Source organism: Miscanthus floridulus, chromosome 17 (assembly GCF_019320115.1).
Source record: "Miscanthus floridulus cultivar M001 chromosome 17, ASM1932011v1, whole genome shotgun sequence".
NCBI classification, from domain to species: domain Eukaryota; kingdom Viridiplantae; phylum Streptophyta; class Magnoliopsida; order Poales; family Poaceae; genus Miscanthus; species Miscanthus floridulus.
The window spans coordinates 49,348,158-49,368,713 of record NC_089596.1 but is presented as its reverse complement, the minus strand read 5'-3'; the positions used below and the strand labels follow the sequence as shown (position 1 = coordinate 49,368,713).

At 41.4% G+C, this 20,556-nt stretch overlaps 1 protein-coding gene across 2 annotated transcripts; it reads left to right on the top strand.

The window, feature by feature from the left end:
- Positions 1 to 12,689: 12,689 nt before the first annotated feature.
- On the top strand, positions 12,690 to 15,509 carry LOC136518385 (reticulon-like protein B1). Of its 2 annotated transcripts, none has more exons than XM_066512035.1 (6): positions 12,690 to 12,823; positions 13,044 to 13,242; positions 13,468 to 13,648; positions 13,986 to 14,127; positions 14,218 to 14,287; positions 15,080 to 15,509. In XM_066512035.1, the coding sequence occupies exons 2-6, from the start codon at positions 13,056 to 13,058 to the stop codon at positions 15,241 to 15,243; spliced, it is 744 nt and encodes a 247-aa protein (XP_066368132.1). In that variant the 5' UTR covers positions 12,690 to 12,823; positions 13,044 to 13,055; the 3' UTR covers positions 15,244 to 15,509. The 2 variants fall into 2 exon arrangements, with proteins under 2 accessions (XP_066368132.1, XP_066368130.1); XM_066512033.1 differs by having other exon boundaries at positions 14,200 to 14,287.
- The last annotated feature ends 5,047 nt before the right edge of the window (positions 15,510 to 20,556 follow it).

Sequence of the window (20,556 nt, the reverse complement as noted above, 5' to 3'; positions counted from 1 at the left end):
GAATCCTGCAAGACCAAGAAAACTCCTCACCTGTGTGACGGTTTGGGGAACCGGCCAGCTCTTTATGGCTTCAATTTTCATCTCATCCACCTCAATTCCCTGTGGAGTTACAACATAGCCAAGAAAAGAAACTCGATCCGTGCAAAAGATGCACTTCTCAAGGTTACCAAATAGACGTGCATCACGTAAAGCATTAAAAATAGCACTTAAGTGATCCATATGTTCATCAAAAGACTTGCTGTAAATCAATATATCATCAAAGTAAACTACCACAAAATGTCCAATAAAAGCTCTTAAAACCTCATTCATTAAGCGCATGAAAGTGATAGGTGCATTTGTCAAACCAAAAGGAATTACTAACCACTCATACAACCCGATTTTGGTTTTAAATGCAGTTTTCCATTCATCTCCAAGTTTCATTCTAATTTGGTGGTACCCACTTCGCAAGTCAATCTTAGTGAAAATTATAGAACCACACAATCATCTAGCATGTCGTCTAGCCTAGGAATAGGATGACGATACCGAATAGTAATATTATTGATGGCTCTACAATCAACACACATATGCCAAGTTCCATCTTTCTTAGGAACCAAAAGTATAGGAATGGCACAAGGACTAAGGCTTTCACGTACACACCCACGGTCCAATAGGTCTTGGACTTGCCGCTAAATTTCCTTAGTCTCCTCGGGATTTGTTCGATAGGCAGCATGGTTGGGCAAGGTTGCTCCTAGAATCAAATCGATTTGATGCTCTATCCCTCTCGTAGGTGGCAGCCCCGGGGTTATCTCAGCTGGAAAAATGTCCTCATACTCCTGCAAAAGGTTAGTGACAGCAGGAGGTACCAAGCTAACAATATCATCAAGCGAAAACATAGCTCGTTTGCATACCAAAGCATAGCAAATATCATCATCAGAAATTTCAGTAGTCACATTTTGTTGCAAGCATAACACCACCCTTCAATTTAATTCCCTCATCCTTAGAAATAGATGTAGACTTATCCTTTTTAGGTGGGAAAATAGAATTAGCAACTTGCTGATTTTTAGATTGAACATCATTCAAACTAGCAGCGCGTTCTCTATCAGCTTGTACAATTTGAGTAGGGGTCAAAGGTACCAAAGTAATTTTCTTTCCTTTATGCACAAAAGTGTATTTATTACTTCTACCATGGTGTGTAGCATCATTATCATGTTCCCAAGGATGACCCAATAAGAGTGAACAAGCTTGCAAAGGTACCACATCACAATCAACAGAATCAGCATAAGAACCAATGGAAAATGAAACTCTACAAGTTTGTGTTACCTTTGCTTTACATGAATCATTTAGCCACTGAATATGGTATGGACATGGGTGTGGGCGTGTGGTCAAGCCAAGCTTCTTGACCAAATCAGAACTCGCCAAATTGTTGCAGCTACCTCCATCAATAATGACATGTGCTCGACAATCGCTGATGATGAAGAAAATCTAGAACAAGTTATGGCGTTGTAGCTTCTTAGGTTGCTGGACTTGTGAGTTGAGCACCCGTTGTACAATGATGCTCCTATAGGACGTCGTGGCCTCGTCACCAAGGACTTTGACGTCATCCTCATCTGTATCTTGGTCTTCTTCATCCTCAATGTCAGAGGTGCTGATGTAACCACCTTCTGTAGCAATATATGCCCGCTGACTTGGGCAGTCCTTCTGCACATGGCCAATGCCATGGCAGCGGTGGCACTAAATACCCAAAGTGCGTCCCATCGATGCAATGGATGAGGAACTCTTGGTAGGCACCTGCAAAGAATTTTTACCTGAATCTGAAGGTCGTGCGGGAGGTGCCTTAGGTGTAGCGGAAACTCTAGAGGCTGCTGGTCGCTTGCTCGCTGGTGGAGGCGCCCGAAAAGTGGTTGGCTTGGTTAGCCCCGAAGATGGTGCAGAGCGTGGCGTGTATGTGCTGGTGCTGACCTTGCTCTTGCCCTACTGTTCACGCCCCTACAATTCCTTTTCTACAAGCATAGCAAACTGAAACAACTGGTTGACAGTGTTAAATTCTTTATAATCAACAATGTCCTAAATCTCACACCTCAAACCCAAATGAAAATGACAAATGGCATCTTCGTTTCCCTCCACAACACTACAGTGCATCAATCCCTTTTGGAGCTCACCATAGTAATCCTGTACAGATTTATCTCCTTGTTCTAAACGCATCAATTTCTTACGTAAGTCTCTATGATAAGGAGGAACAAAATGATCACGCATAGCTACCTTAAGTTCTTCCCATGTACCAGGTAAAGCATTTTGTGCAGCTAGCCCATTCCACCAAATAATGGCAAAGTCCTTAAACTCACTAGTAGCTTGTCTAACTCTATGCTGCTCAGGTACAAGGTGGGCACTAAACTTTTGTTCTACCATCATCTCCCAATCAAGATATCCCTCAGCATCATAATGACCCAAAAAAGATGGTATTGTGAACTTAATTTTAGCATAAGGATCATCGGGCACACGGTGATTATTACCTTGACGGTGGTGGTGGACACCACCCATACCTATCGTGTTGCGGCGAAGATGTTGTCATAGTCTCTCTTGTCGGAAAGCTGCTCGACCTATGTTCTCGTTGGCATCATGCACCGTGTCTTGACCATCGGTGTTGCTACCGGAGACGTCGTTGTTGCCCACCACAAAGGTTTCCAACTCAGTAACCTTGTCGGTTAGTGTGGAAATTCACTTGTCCAATCTCTCCATGCTATTGCCAATGTTGAGTTCAATGAGTGCATCAGTGATGGCCTTCCTGATGGCCTCATTCATCCTTTTTTGGGCATCCTCTACAATAGCTTGTAGTTGCTCTTGGCTAACACACTCGTTGAATCCCTTAGGATTGTTATCTCTAGTCTGTTCACCTCCTGCCATTGAAAACACAAAAACAGGAACAAACAGGTGAAAGTTATCCCTACCAAATGACTACGTGGTTGCAATGGTGTCACTTTTCATAGCAAATGGAAGCATCTTACCAAGCTCTTACAAAGTTCTTACCAACACAAGCAGTGGGTGGTACAACTGGCGGCTGGTTCGTGATACCTGTGAGGCAGTGGTACCGAGATTGCAAGGCCCTTTGTCTGTACTAATCTGAAGAGTTTGTGGAGCTTGGAAGGCACATGAAGAGTAATATGTATATCTGGCACACAAGTCAGTAACAGAAAGTAATGCTGAATTATAGTCCAAAGTACTTGTTCTCGTTGCTGGTCTAAAATGTTCCAAGTACCAGATGTGTGACAAAAGTATGGTGGATAGCAAGGTGATAGGTGTATGAAAAACAAGTATGGTGGATGGAAACAGCAACACAAACAAGGAACCAGACAACACACACAAACACAGCTCACTTTGGTCTTCTCTATGTGCTCCTCTAGATATTGTTCCTCTTTTGCCCCTCTCTTTTTTTATATTTTTTGGGCTGTCGTTGTTTTTTTGGGAAATTTCGACTTTTTCTTTTTATTTTTTTTTGATATTTTTCCTTCACTTAGGAGCACAAAATCGACAAAATATGAGCTCAAACAAGTGAAAGACATGGCCTGTGGAAATTTCAGAAGACGTGCTCAAAATCGACAAAAAGCTTGTGACCACGAAAAGATGATCTTGTGACTAGTTTTTGACCAATTTAAAATTCTCCGACCCTGGCGACGCTAGGGATGGATGGATCCAAAAAAATTTTTGATCAATTTTGATATATGGAACGTCGAAATCGGAGTTTGTATACGAAAACTAGACTAGTTTTAAGAATTGGCTCCGAATTAGAGGACAAAATGGGAACAATGTGCGCAAAACTGGTCACAACAGCAAAGATTTGATGGAAACGATGGGGGAAAACACACGAACTGGACTCTAATATGACCTAACCAGCAACAAGACCTCGACCAGGACACAAACTCAACACGATGAACTCTGAAACTAAAATATGCAAAGGCTATGGCGCGGAAGGTTCTAGGACAGGAAAAACGAGTATGGCATTGGACTATGGGACGAATGCGAAACACTCAAAACTAGGGAATAAAAGTGAACCTGACAGTATACCTTAGCTCTGATTACCACTTAATGGAGACGGGGATCCTGATCTTCCGTCAGGTGATGGTAACAATCGTTGTGGCGGAGAATGACACACCGATCCAGCTTCAGATCAAAAGATCGAACCCTGCAATCTTAGCACCACGGCTCCTCTAGTTATCAACCAAGTCATGGACCAGGTTGACCTCGCCAAGAAGGCTAATCCCTGCCTGCGCAACAAAGAACACAAGCAAGAACAAGAAAGAACACAACCAAATTGCAGATGAATGATTATCTCACGAAGTTGGGGTCTCACAAACCGATGAATGGCGAAACTATTCTTGACAGAATAATCTAAGCAAAACCCAAACCCTAATGATGGTGGCGGCATATGATTATAAAGGTCTTAGGGTCATTGCCTACCCTGGACACGCCCCCTAATGGGCCCAAACACAATACACGGTCCAACGAACCAAAAGAAGGTGTCGTAGCACCCTGGCAGATTCTGGATGCTAACTTGTTTCAACGATTCCTGTTGATTCCGAAGAGCTTTTAATGTGAAACCACTTGGATTGGCTTCCTTATCAAATTATCTTTCCATCCATATGTGGTTCATCGAAAACAGAGTCCGAATGCGTCTTGGGTGACCAGTTTAAGGCAGACTGGTCCTGGAGGCCGAGGCAGACTCGAATTCTTGTTCGACTGGGCCTTCGGCTTGTGTTGGACGTCCTTGCTGGTCATCATCACCTCCACCACTTCCTCTAAGTCCTTCATGACCCTCTCCAATGTTCCTAAGCAAGATAACATCATTAGGTAGTAGTCTATTCTCAAAAGTATGAAAAGTATCGCTTAAGAACGAGCTCACCTCTAAATTGAGTTGTCGCTTTCGAGCCCGGGTCATTGGACCTTGCATGACGGTTGGAGGATCAGCGGGTACCTCTAAAAAAGTGATGTCCTCATCAATCACTACTAGAATGATACTAAGTAGTTCTTTATCATTTTATGTGAGTAGAAAGAATATAAAGATATATGAATGAAAAGGAATCTGCAAGCGCATAGATAATTATACCATTGTAGCACTTCAGCCGGGAGTAATTCAGGTATCATTATTTATATTTTACCACAGGGAAGGTCTAGCACGGACATGTATTGATAACTTATACCATTGATGGAGAAGTAAACCATAGCCAATATTCTACTCATAACAGGGGTAAGTCATAGGATAAGAGATATGAAAAGTATTGATCAATGATGATGATAAATCACTCAGAGTACTCCTTTCGATGGCATTAGCATGGTTAGTTAGAATATTAGAGGAATAATTCCTAAGTCATTCTTAATTATAAGTTAATGCATACATTGATTAGTGCAATTACACCTAGTAATCATGGCTAAGATCATCTTTATATCTACAAATAAGGGATATTACTAAGGAAGATTAAGAACCAAGCTTGTCTTTCTTCGTAACTAGATCCTACTTGTATACCTATATTCGGGGAGTGGACTACAAAGGACTCAACGGGAGTGTCACATCCGCGATCTACCACATGGCTCGGAATATAGGGTGTATCCGTAGGTAAACAACGTATAAGCACCATGCTTACACAATGTTGACCACTCAGCTCGTGTATTTTGGAGCGAGCGCTTTGTGAACTTATGCATAAACATAATGATAAACTAGCTATACTAAGTATATAATCAAAGTAGACGATGAACATTATAACAAAGAACATAAATAAGATGAATACTAATATTATCATAACAATTGTAGCAAGAATATAAAAATAATGGAGATACAAAAGAGAGGGGGTACAAGGATTATACCAAACCACGATCTTGACATGATCGAGAATCCAAGCGAAGCCTGCTTGCCTCCCTCTAGACCTAACCTAACTAGCTATTCCCTAGAATTGATGGAGCTCTGAGGATGATTAGGGTTTCTGTCTTCTCAAATGACTTGATGCCTTAGGGGGTGGCAGGGGGCTGGTATATATAGCCCAGAGCATCAAACGCGAACCCATGGATCAAACAGACTTAAGGAACGGCATAGATGCAACCTAGGAGGCGGTGGAGAACCGACATTGCAACAGTGGAGACTGACAAGTGGGCCTAGGGGCCGGGCAACCTACAGGTGAGTCTAGGTGGCCCCACCTAGCAGCCTCTACCTCTTTGCCTCGGCGTGGTGTCCTCTGGTGTCCTCTAGAACCTTTTAGTGTCCATTTCACGGCGGATAAGTGCAATTAAATCTGACATGTAGGTCCACCTTGATAATTTTATGGTTAAACCCTGCAGAAAATACAGATTCACCAAAACTCATGGAATTTATTGGTTTAAACCCCTAGACCTTTGTTGGTGATCGTATTTATGCCCTTATTCATGTTTCTTTGATGGTTTATAATGGTTGTTAACTATCGTTAACAATCGCCTAGATGCATTTCATGTTTCAATCATAGCATGTCAATGTTGCATATGTTGTGTTAAAGCTGTTGCATGAAATGTGTCATTAATATCAATTAATGGTCTTTGTGAATTTATTTAAGTGAATTTGCTTAAACAATTCAAATTTTGTTAAAATAAAATTTGTAGTATAAATTGTGCTTTGTAATATAGAATCAAAGTTTGTTTGAGTTTTCAAGTCAAACATGTTTAAATTGGAGCCCAAAGATTTGATTTGAGGCTAATTTTCAAACTTAGCCAATTTTTGCCTACGTCCTTGAGAAACAGTGTTTAAATCCAATCTTTGATGATTTATTAAATGAATTTTCATGAATAAAATTTGTGTAACAATTGTTCCATGAATTAGTGCAATGTTTGAACCTTTTTATTGCGCCTTTGGTTGTGATGTTTGTTAGATGGTCGATCACTAATTAAATGCCAAAGTTTGCTAAGCAAAACAGTTTACAAAACCCTAGAACTGAATCCAGTGTTTCAGTTTCAAATATCCTTGTTCCTCATCTTTGATCTCTCAATCCAGTTCGAATTAGAAGTTGAGCCTATAAGAAAAGTTGGAGAGCTCGTGTAGATGAACTAGCGATAGTGAGGAAGTTTTTTGAGTTTCTATTTGGAATCAAGAGTATAAGGAAGGAGAAGAAGGGGTTTCAGTCAGCGACTGTAAACTCCGGTAGTAGCCTGCTCCTCTACTCATCATCAGTGGCCGCCCGCCACCCTAGTTCACGTCATTTATGCACTTGGCATGTAGCTGCATTCACGGTGACAGCATGAAGCAACTACTATCGCTCACTTGTGCCTCGCCCTCGTCGTTAAATCATCGACCCAGTGGCCATCTTCCCTTTTTCCTCTTTCAGCAGCTGCCGTCAAGCCTTGCTTCACCGGCGCAATTCATCGCCATTGCACCGCCAGTGCCCAATTCCTCTTGTTCATAGCTCCACCTCACCCATGCGCCCCTTGTTGACCCGCTCACATCGCCTCTAGCTACGGAGTCAGCCACGCACCATCGTTCTTCCTCATAGCCGTCCAAAAAGCCACCGTGAACACCTAACCATTGCTAGCCACCTCTGGCTACCCTCTCTCCCTTTTTTTCTTCTGTTTTGTAGTCGCCTTGGCACCGCGAAGCTCATCGACTTGATGGTTGATCCTGTTCCCCTTTAGGTCACACTAGAACATCGCTTCACCGCTGGTGCACACCGCCTGCACTGCACCCTAAACATCAATAATGCATCTCCTCCACGTCTCCTCTTCAACTACCAAATCCTACATGTCATGGTGAGCCCTCTTGTGCTCTAGTGTACCTTAGTCGGACCAGTCTTGTGCCGAAGCGGCGAATTTGCCACCGCGCTACCATGCCGTGCGCCACCGTGCCACCATGGGTGTGGCCAAGCTCGCTACAAACCCTAGCTCGATCAACCAATACCCTAGTCATGTGCGCGAGGTTATGGGGAGCATGCTGGTGTGCTTGCCAGCGCCTAGAATCCTCACCGGATGATGAGTACCCGCTGGTCAAAGCCAGCGTCACCACGGTCAGTGCGGCCAGCACTATGCCGTGGACCTAGCCCCACATGTCAGTCACTGTGGCTGGCTGCGGGTGAGTGAGAAAAGTCTGAGCCGGTTTTATCTTTTTCATAAAATGTTAAAATGTGCAATTTCTTGTAAAATTCATAATTAAATAATTAGAGCTGATAAAATTGTTATAATTTTTGTGTACCTTTGCTATCATGTACTCTACATAGGAAAAATATGAGATGGGTATTTTGAGTAGTTTTGTTATGCTTAAAAGTTACATTGTTTAATTATAAAATGGACATTCCATGATTTTTATAGGCTAAAATAATTATCCTTTAATCATGAAACTTTTTGTGTATGCTTAAAATGCTTAGATCTATCTTCATGAAAAGTTTGGTACTGTTTTGAAAATTCTAACTTGGTCAATTAATTTATGCGTGTTTAAATGCCTTTTCTTTAATTAATAAATGCTAAAATGAATTAGGAAATTACTTGAATGGCTTTGGTGTATTTTGGGCTTTATTTGTGGACCTTGGAACACAAAACCCCTGCTATTCCTTGGCAACTCTTTTACTTCTTTGTTGTGCTCATAATTAACTGGTTAGCTAATAAATAAAATAGTTTACTCAAATGACTAGTTAGTAAATACATGTGTTTAGGTCATGTAATGATCCTTGCTTGCCTCGTGGCTGAACTTGATGTAATGTTAGTTAAATACCTTATCTTGCTTGACTAGTATAATATAATAAGTGTTGCTTTCATGATAACAACTAATTAACTTGTTGGATAAATAACTAAAATGATTTTATAATAATAGCCCTAGTTCTTTAGTGAAGGAAAGTTGTACTCAACTTTTTTAAGTTTGTTTAAGTTCCTTCATGCATCATGGCATTCATTCCATCATGTTAAGCCATCATCATTTATTATGTGTAGTGCACGAGAATGAGATGATTCGTGTTGATCAAGTTTTGGAGAAGGTTCATCCACCAGTGGTGTTGGTGCCAAGTTTGACCTCAGTAGTCCTTCTATGGAATCTAACCTTCTCTGCAACACAGGCAAGCCCCGAAACATAAACCCTTCTCTAGTACTTACAAAGCTTTATTACACTTTATGTCTTGTGAGTTGTGCATTAAGTAATTAGGAGTTGGTCGAACACCAGTTGCTAGTATGATTACCTTCATATTTAGGTATCCTTAGTTGTTACCCCACTAGTATAGTATATGTAGGTCGATATCTCTAATGCTTAGTAATGCTTAGACTTCGATAGAAGTCGAATGATGGTTATCGTTCTAGAGAAACAGGTTTACCTTGCTCTTCTCGACTCTGCTTATGGCCATGAGAACACCATGATTATGATAATGTTTGAATTGAGACCGGGCAGGACTTGATGTTATGTTAAGTGTTCTTGGGTAGACAGGTTTGCCAAGTGGTGCTCGTCCCGCCTGTGTCGATTGAGGACCGTTCGTTGTAGGCCTAGTGTGTGGTTGAGTCTTTGCAGTACTGGCCACATACTCCGGTAAGCCTAATACCTCAGCTATTCCATTATGAGAAAGGACAACCGCAGCACTAGGAGTGGAGAGATGGTGAGAGTAGCATGTACCCACCCTACGAAAACATCCAGGATGACGTACGGAGGTGGAGTATGTGCTCTCGGGTGGCGTGAATCCATTCTTGTTTTGAAGGATTCAAGTGAAGATTGATATATGGAGGTCATGTGGTAAGGAAACCCCTATTGGGCCTAATCGATTCGAATCATCGTTGTCCCTCGTTTATGGAGACTCAACCCTCTGACCATACATTGTAGTTAATCAATGAAACATGGTTACTTATGAAAATGAAATAGAATGAGATGAGATGGTTTATGAAGTGCTTGATTTAGAACTAGGTACAAATTGGATATTGATAATAACTTAATGCAAAGCTAAAACATTGAAAGTAAGGATCCACTTATAGTAAGCTTTTCTATAAAAATTATTCTTGCTTCAAACTTTCATTTAAGCCAGCATGCCCTTGGAGTCTTTTCGTTTAGTCGAGTAAGACTTGTTGAGTACCCTCAAGTGCTCAGGGTTTGTTAACCCCTGTTGTAGGTTCTGACTTATGCTGCTAATCGAGGTCATGTCGGTGGGCTCGACATGATCTGGCTATCGCTTCTACCTTAGGTGCTTCACCTAAGTTGCTTCTGTAGTATTACTCACCTTTTGAAACTTAAGTTAAGTTTTTACTTCAACATGTTTTGTAACCTAATGTTAATAAGTCTTCCACACTCCGATGTAAGTTATTTTTGTACCAAATGTTGTAATATTGTGGTAACTATATGGTTGATCCTGTATGAGTCATAAAATGTGGATGATTCAGGGTTCCTGAGGATACCCGACAGACTACCTAGAGTTATCTGGCTCACGTGTGCAACAGTAAGAGGTCTTTAGGACAATGATAGGTGCACGTGGGCCATATAATTTGGGTGGTCCTACCACATGCTCGGGGACTACTGTGGCGGATATACTCCTAGGTATCCTCGACAAGGGACATGGGCCGCACCATTAGAGACGGTCCATCCCACGACATCAAGACTTGCGGCGCACGGCACTGGTCAGTGTACACTGGAAGGCTTCTAGAAGATATCCAGAAGATGGTGATTAATCTGTTAGGATATGCCGAATATTTGATTCCATGTAAAGCTTATCGCTTACCCAATTAGACTTAGTTCTGACCGACCTGTAACCCTACCCCCAGCTATATAAGGTGGGTAGGGGACCCCCTCAAAAATCATTCAATCATATCAGATAGCCAATACAAACCAAAAGAACACATGATTAGGGTATTACGTCGAGTTGACTAGCACGAACCTGTCTAAATCTTGTGTCTTTGTTGCCATCTAGTTCTTGTTCATGCGCACCTCCCCATACAATCTGCCATCATGGGTATACCCCACGGTGGACTATTGGTGATATCTCGTCGACAGCGTCCCAACTAGATCGATAGGATTCAAGTAGCAAGCTCTCTTCCTTGCTTTTATTGTGTGTGGTGTCTGTATGGGTGCGGGAGGGGGAATGGGAGGTGGAGGGTGACTAGGGCTCCCAACGTCAGTCATGCCATTGGGTGGATGCGGCAGCGGATTCAAAGTACTCTCAAACCTACAGTTTGTATGGCCAACGGACAGTGGTTGTCTCCCTTGTACCGCTGGGGGAGTCGCAGATCCGCAGCCACATGTTCCGAATAGGACAAGTGGCATCGTTGATGGTCAAGCGGGTGGTGTTAACTCAAGACTAAGTGGTAGAGCGGGCATCGGAGGATAGAAATGGAAGTGCAGCGGATGCCACAACAGTGGCAAGGATGAGAAATAAGTCAGCTGAAGAAAAGAAGTGAAATAAGGCTGAACCTAAATGATAAGTAGCAGTGCAGGACAAAGAAGACAAGGCCCTAGTGGGGCCATGATAGGGGAGTGAGGCAGCACGGGTGGGAGGGGAGCAGCTACGACAGTGGCACTGGGATAGAAGAGGACGAAGAAAGGATGAATTTGATTCGTACCATTACAAATGGAGATTGCCACAAGTATATATATTGTTCAACTATTTAAAATCATACCATTATATTTTTTATTATATATAAAATACACTGTTACATACACCCGCGATATCTTTGGTCCACATACATGTTTAGATCTCATTTAGAGGGGCGAATTTTAAATCCACTTCTTCTCCCTCGTAGTTATTTGGGCCATTGCCGAGGACCCGACTAACACCTATCGTACTTTTATATGAATGATTTTGCCTCCATCCTCACCTGTTTCTTTTCAACTTCGATGAGTTTCTTAATCACGCCACATGTTTCTTTTTCAACTCCGATGAGTTTCTCTTGATGTCTGACTGTGGGCCTGCATGTGCCACCATGCCCTTAAGCCTCCAACACTGCCAAGCCTCAGGTGCGCCGCCCAGCAGCCGCCTCGCCTCGACTGCGACGTAGCTGCAACCGCTGCCACTCACTTCGCTTGCCTTGTGCCACGTGTGTCACCCATAGCTCCGCCAATAGCCGCTCCAATCGTGCTCTTGCACTCGCCACCCCCGCACCCCATCATCACGCCCCGTTAGCTGGCGTTGCTCCTTTAATTTGCACTTTGCTGGTGGGGCTCTCGGGGCATCCTCGACCAGTGGACAGGGAGGGCTTCTCTCCCTATGTCAACATGCATGTGAGCAACATCTCTTCATTCATTTGTAACGCCTGTGTGGCCTGTGACGAGAGAGATTAGGGAGAAGCGACCACTTGCCAGGCAAGCATACCAGCAGCGAGCGAGGCACCAACACTACAGCAGTGGAGCAAGGTAAAAAAACAACCTCACTATGACATACTAAACATTTCCACTGACATGCATGCTGGGTCGGGCACACACCCGATATGCACGTGACCAATCACAGCGCGTGAATAAGCTGTGCGGTTGCATGTAGACGTGGTTTGTATATATCGAGCATTTGAGCTCAGACTTGGGTGGAAGGGAGGAAGTTCAGTGGCAACTTGCAGCACAATAGGAGTTGTGATTGGTTGAAGTTACTACGTATATTAGCGCATGGCTAATAATACAACATATTGTTACATTGGATACACGCAGGAGGGCAGGAGGTAGGCTTTTGCACGTTTAGACATTAGCAGAGTAATGAGGGATCGGTTGCTATTTGTGATTGTCCCCGCCTTTGGCTCCACACCATTATTTCTACGATGCAGCCTCCTTCAATTTCGGTTTCCATCCCAACGATAGAGAAGAAGGTAAAGCCATAGAGACCCAGAACTGAAATAAAAAATAAACTGCAAGCAGAGGGGGGAGGGGCGATAGGAGAGTCATTAAATAAATCCACTTGTGGATGTAAGTGATCTTGATCTTCATAAAAATAGGCCATTCATTAGTCCTTCCATCACATCGGTCTTTATCCCCTTTTCTAAGATTTTGTGACTTTTGTGGGTGTTACATTCTAAAGATCATGGTGTTATGTCTCGACTTATAGTAGTGCATGGTCGCAGTTATGTTATTTGGTAGATGGGTGTGTTTAGATTTTTAACTCAGTTTTCATGTTTTGTGAGGGAAGTCAGGGTAGGGAATGATGTCTGAAAGTGAAGAGCACGGCTCACTCCTAGAGAAGATCAACGAGAAGATCCATGAGTACAAGCACTCATCGTCGTCCTCCTCTTCGGACTCAGATGATGACAAGAAGCCCAAGAAGTCTAAGAAGAAGAAGCTCTTCGGGAGGAAACATCCACTGCATCACGTTCTCGGAGGAGGCAAAGGTACACATAAGTTAGGAAGGGAGAAATTTGTGAATTTTGTTCCCATCTGTTTTCTTTATAGAAAAAAGAAGGGAACACTATGTCTTTTGAAACATGAATTGACACAATAAACCATATATTGTTTGTGTAATTTGTGAGTTCTTTTTGTTTTTTTAACTTTTGTCAATCTATAAGGTGTGCAACAACCACGGATGACAATGGCATCTAATATTCCTTTTGATTTAGCCGCCGATCTTGTGCTGTGGAGGAATAAACAGGAATCCGGGAGCATCTTGGCAGGGGTCACTGTGATCTGGCTACTATTCGAGGGCATCGGCTACCACCTCCTTACCTTCCTCTGCCACGCACTAATTGTGTTTCTCACCGTCTGGTTCGTCTGGTCCAATGCTGCATCCTTTGTCAACAGGTCATCGCTTATGTTCCTCCCAGTATTCTTAGCCTTTTAATTTGGTCCTTAATTTTAATTTGAAACCAAACAAATCCACTACTTTGCTTTTTATTTGTTGAAGAACCCCAAAAATTCTCATCCGTATGTGTTAAGCAAACATATTTTCATAGTATTTTAAATGTTAGTTATTCAAGTCATACTCTGTTTAATTTGAGCAAGGTTCTTTGTTACACCAAATGCAAAGAATTGCCTAATAATTGTTCACCTGTACATATTGCACAGAAGATTTGTGTAGTTTTTAGCTATGATATGGTTACATCTTTGGAGATAATATGACGTCTTCAGGTTTTTTCAGGTCTCCTCCAAAGTTCCCAGAGGTCATTCTATCTGAAGTTCAATGCCTGAAGGTAGCTCAGATTGCAAGGAAAGAAATCAATGAGGCTTTCTATACATTGCGCAATGTTGCTTCTGGAAAAGATTTGAAAACATATCTGATGGTAATTAACCTGATTTCTACCACCTCTTTTTTTCTGATTTAATTAAGATGTTGCTGAGCTTTTTTATTATAGCCTTCCTTTTTTTGGCAGACAATTGCGGTGCTGTGGTTCATTTCCATAGTTGGAAGCTGCTTCAGCTTCTTGACTCTGTCTTACACTAGTAAATTCCTTATCTACACCACAATACATTACTGCATAGTACTTTATATAAATTACTTTGATTGAATAAATAATTTAAATAATGCACTAAAATATAAACGAATTTTGATTGCATTCAGGTACTTACAATCAAAATAAAGAGTTTCTTGCATATACAAAAATAAAGTGTGAAATGTGATTAAGTTTGAACTGTCAGTTTTATGATTGTGCCACTTGGTCTATGAATATCTGCAATGTACTTTTAAGAGTAAAACAACAACATGCTAAGGCCTAAGTGCTGATAGGCTCTTCTAAATTTATTGATCACATTTTAACAACAAAATACGAGGATACAATTTTTTCTTTATTTTCTCTTCCGAGGTAGCATCCCATTTATGTGTGCTCTCTCCCTCATTTTGTTGATCAACAATTGAACTGAAAACCGTAAGAACTATTTCTTTTTTTTTTCTAAAAAAAAGGTCTCTTAATTCTTAAATCAAGAGATAATTTTGATCATATCAAACATTGTGATACACCATACTAAGATTTTTGATTTGAAATCAGTGTGAAACAATCAAACTAGAATATCTGGTTTCTCTACCTCCTCTTTAGGAATCATCTGGAAAATAGGAATTGGATGAAGCGCCGACATGAACTTTTTACTTATAGACTTCATGTTACATCCAAAAAATCATATTTTGTATATTAGGATAAAATATACATATTCAAGCACAGTATTGTGTATACAATCATCGTTGTACTTTTATGGATCATTGTCATTCGGCAAATGTTGAAAGTGATCGCAATTTTGCAGTTTTCCTGATGGCATACACACTTCCCATGTTGTATGAGAAGTACGAAGATCAAGTTGATGCTGTGGGTGAGAAGGCCCTTATTGAGATAAAAAAGCAGTACAAAGTGATTGATGCCAAGCTTATCTCTAAGATCCCACTGTTGTCTGAGAAGAAACAACACTAAAAGGGCGCTCCAAAATAACTAATTCAGCACATTACCAATATATGAAAATAGATCTTTTGGCTTTGCCATGCCAACATTTAGCAATCTTTAAGATGAAACCATAGATATTATATGGATTCTTAAGGTTGGAAAATTGAGTCTTCCGAGTCCTAGAACAGTGTCAACCATCATACAAAGTAGTTGCTTCTTCCTGTCAGATAGTCCATTTGATTTTGTACGGATGTGGACATATATGCGTGACCAATTGTGATTATTTGCTATTCCTATATGTTACTTGGTGCATTTAATAGCTCTCCATATATGTAGTTATGTTTGCAGTCGAATCAACTCGGTTATGTCATATCGCTAACATTTTATAGTTGATGTTGCTAATAATTGAACTGTTTTTATGCTTATTATGTGATCAATTCGTACTACAGCTTGTGTTCCCCATGCCTTACGTGCCCACCAAATTTAGTGAATAAAAAAAATAATACCTAGTTCTCAGAAATAGAATACAAATGATATCATATCACCGATCCTAAAGAATGAAGTTTCTTTTTTGAGATAAATAAAAAAATACAACACAATGGTCAAAGTAGAAGGACAAAAAAAGTAGGACAAAATTTGTAGATCCACATAATGATTCCTAATTCTAGTTAAGAAGATCAGCAGTAATAAATAAGATAAAATGACAATTCTTCTTAGATCTATAACCACCGAGAGCACGAGCAGTTCAAGTATTCAATATATGGGCAAACTTTTGGCCAACCATAACTTGAAGGGACACGGATCAATGTACAAGAGGACTATATGAACCTGTTCCCTGCAATTCATGATCCAATCAAACTCACAAGCTTCAAACCATTACCATTTTTTACCAAATTTCACCTAATTCTAACACCTCACCAACTTCAACCAATCTACCTATCAAACAATTGATAACTCCGATGCATATGTGCATCACAATACATTTCAAGTCGGTAATATAGTCTATCCATTGCAAAAATAAAAGTTTGCAAGAGTCTAGTGACTTTGACTAAGGGGGCATTACACACATCGACGACACAAGATCTCATATATATATATATATATATATATATATATATATATATATATATATATATATATATATATAGAGAGAGAGAGAGAGAGAGAGAGAGAGCTTGGTCCAGTACTGTTGGTACTATGGGCCTCGTATACTCTCACTGCACGGATAAACAACCAACTGGGATGGGGTGGGCTAAGTTGATCACTATGGAGGCCGAACCTAGAGGGGGTATCCCAATGACTTGGAAGACAAGGCATCATCTACATGTACTTAGCAGCCAATCAATCTGTAATGATCAGACTAAATCTGATCTAATTCTTTGTAACAAACTAGGAAACAAACCCGATCCAATCAAGGTCACTCAATGTAAACTTAGATGGCTAGAGGGAGGGTCAATACCCTATAAAAGTTCCCTTAAAAACACAAACACTGCTAGGCATAATATCAGTAAGAGAGATGATCCCTAATAAATATGCACGCCTATCCTAGCACTTCAATGCAAAGCCTTTCCTAAACAATTCTAGTAGCAACAAAATTAAGTAGCTATCAACTAGAATACTCAAGCTACTCGAATATGCTACTCATATCATGCTACACAAGTTAAGCAACTAGTCAAATTACTCTACTTAACTAGTTGAGATACACTAGCAACTACACAAGCATAAGACGAATAATGAAATAACAAGTGTAGTAATAGGCAAACCAATAGGGCAAGTGGCAACTAGCAACTCCATGTTGGCGGTCCTTAACTCCTACTTTTAACCGACAAATATCATATAAAATGAACTCATATGAACATCAAACTTAGAATTAGGGCTTATAACTAACAAGTTCCACAAGTTTTGGTGATTCATCATTTATAGGAGCACATATCGGAATAGCATAGAAAATGTGCTTAAAGTACATGTGAAACACAACAATACAGACATCTAACATGAGCCCAAGAGGATAAGGCCCATTTACCAGGCAAATCAGGGCCCAGTAACGTGGAGAAAAAAGCCCAAAACCCAAAGCAAACCTTCTCCAATTGGCATCAAACATTGCAAGACCCATCTAGATGCCCAAAGAGGACCTCGACTACTACACTTGGACCTTTCATAGCCACGTCGTAACCCCCATCATAGTCCAATTTTGGCCTTGGCAGTAAGCTATCGGCAGTGATGGTCATAGCCTTCACCAGTCGGCATCTGGGACCGACTGCGGTGTACACTAACACCACTATATTGGCTTATGATCCGTCCGTGATTAGGTCCTTACTTCCGTCGCATTGGAGCACGACCCGGCTATGGATGTACACTAACATCGCTGCATTGCCAAATGATCTGCCTATGTTAGGGCTATCAAAACCGTCATGTGGGCACATCAGTCGCCTGTGTAGTGGTCACCAGCACCATCGCATTGTGTGGGTTCACTATCGCTTCGATGGCCGAGACGCCTGTGTAGAGGTTAACACCACCATCGCTTCAACGTATGATCCACCAGTACAAAGGTCATGGTCACCGTCGCCTTACAACACGATTCGCCTTTGATGATCGTTTAGTCAGTGTCGGGTTACTAAAGGATTCGGTGGTGATATACTTTTGATCCCTATCGTATCATACGTATAGCGACGGTGGTGATAACAAAACAATGAATGGCGCTTACATCCGATGATGATAGAATTTCATCTAGTTTCACAATAGTTAATAATTCAGCTGAGCCCTTAATAGCTTCATGAACACAAAGCATACAGATATATAATCATTACATCCATAAATCATGTTCACAAATAAGAGTACTTTTTACAATAACAATGGATGCTACCATAACATCTTTCTCAACTAATGTCCTAACACAAGCGGTACATAGAGCATACTAAAGGTACTGATGTATACATACTTACATACCAAAACGACGTAGTTGTGCTCCTTCTATGTGGCACTCCTACTTGCAAGGCAAAATTAATATAATTAGTGCATCCTTCAGATTGGTAGCCAATGCACCATGGAACCCCTCTTATTCATCTCTGATCCACAACCTGAACAAAGCAATAGATTTAATAATATTGAACATACCATTACTTTAGTTAACAAGCCAAAATTGGTCCTATACATACATAGAATGAAAACAACTCCCTACCTAAACAAAGACTATCGTGACGACGAAATGCAGGAAATGCACCTTTACTGCTCTGCTAATGACTCCCTGAACAAGGGAATATAAGGAAGATAGTAAAGCTTGTTCATATGGAAACGCCCTCTTGATCTACAAAAGCTGGATCACACAGGCATGGAGGACATGAAACTTTCTACGGTCCATGTCATATGCAATCAGTGTTCTATCCATCCCAACAAGGAAAATAAAATTCCACTCTAGGTGAACTGTAATCACTCTGTACTCCTCATCCCAAAACTTAGAACCAACTTTCATATTCATGTGTCCAAACAGTTCCTCCATGTCCACAACATGCTTCAAACTCCTAGTTATCAGTACCATAGTCCTCAAGTATCCACACTAAAAGCCAAGACCTGTTACAAAAATCAGCACAGCACACACACGTGACCCTAAGCTTGATGGATGGACATTTTAGCACCACCTAGGTTTATGAATTCTCCTCCATGTCTTTTCCTCCATATCCACAGCAACTATCGCAAAGTACTCAACCATGTGCATAAAACCATTAAGAAAAGCACTTCTCGATTTTGAACGTAGAATAATACTACACTTGCCCCATTCAAATTCCTTAAAGATCCATGCTGTAGTTTTAGATGAGTAGATCTCCACACCTACGCACGTACCCTCCACCTCAACAAATTCAATCACATAGAAGTGCGAGGACATTGGGTCAAAACCTAAGCGAGCCTGACTAATAGAATGAATGCTACACTGATAGTGCATGCCATTTGTGGGTCACTAGATTGCAGACAACATAGTGCCATAATCCATCAGGCTCGGCACAGCAAGCAAAGGATGAGGCCACTACAACAAGGACAAGGAGGGCCATTCACTAGTGAAGCTAGTGAAGTGGCGATTGCCCTTCCACTAGCTGCCATAGAAGAAACCGATGACAGTTTGTGAAAGATTCTTATGGTGATAGGAGTCAGAGATGACGCGATTCAAGGAGCGATAGACACACTTGCAGTAGCACAAGGACCAAGCGTGGAGGTAGCGGAAGATGTCAGCAAGCACATCAGTCTGAGAGGCTATCCACTACGTTCCTCATGTTGGGGGCCTCCTTCATCTAGAAGGACACCACCAGCCAAAGAGATGAGGCTGCCCTGCCATAGAATTGCATCAAGTAAACATTAGTAAGGAGATAAGTTTTGAGGACAAGGGACTGACGATGCAAGTAAGGCCTTATTACACTTGCCTTTGGATCCGGATAGCAGGTGAGCACGAGTGGAAACACCTGGTGATAGCAGCAGCTCGTTTGCTGGTGGTTCTATGTAGGCAATCCAGCAATGTGCACTAGTGTAGAGCAAGAGTTGAGCAGTGCTGATGTGAAGGAGCAGCGATGATGAACAACAGCAATGAGGAAAAGAAAAGCTATATGTGTGGGGGGGGATGGAGGGCGGCGGCGAGGTGGGAGTTGGGGTTAGGGAGGATGTTGGAGTAGGGGTTGCTTGCTCTCTGCTTAACTTGTATGGCACACGAGAATCTAAGTTTCATTAGTTCCGTGTGAGAGGGTTCAAACCAGGATTGGAAATTTTGCAACTAAGCGGCGGTGAATGCACAGTACCATCACTGGCGGCTAGGTCCTATTACCACCCGGAGACCTCCGTATGATATGTCGATGAACACTAAGGCACACAATCTTAGCATTTGGCATTGCAACAAAGTGAAACTGTGCACTTAGAAAACTAAAAAAAGCATAATTCTAGTACTCGGATTGAAAGGAAGCCAACTTGAGTTTGATGGTGAATAATAAGGTACATAGATTTACATTGAAAGAAAGCCAAAACACTCACTTAGAAAACATAAGGAAAGCACAATGCTAGTACTCTCGGATTGAAAGGAATCCAACTTAAGTTCCATACATTCATACCGAATAAGTAGGTGGTCACTACCAAGCGAACAAGTATGCCGAAAGCTAAAATGCAGATACTAATTAGGCCGACACTATGCAAAAGTTAAAAGCCCTTCATATGTACATCATTGGTTGCATAATTAATCATTCTCCATGCAGATCCTAGTCGACCTCCATGGAATCGTTGTGAATCTTCATAAGATCATGCATATCATTATCGACCTCCATGGGATCAGTTGTCAATCTCAATGTCATCCTGAGCCTTGACCACTACAAC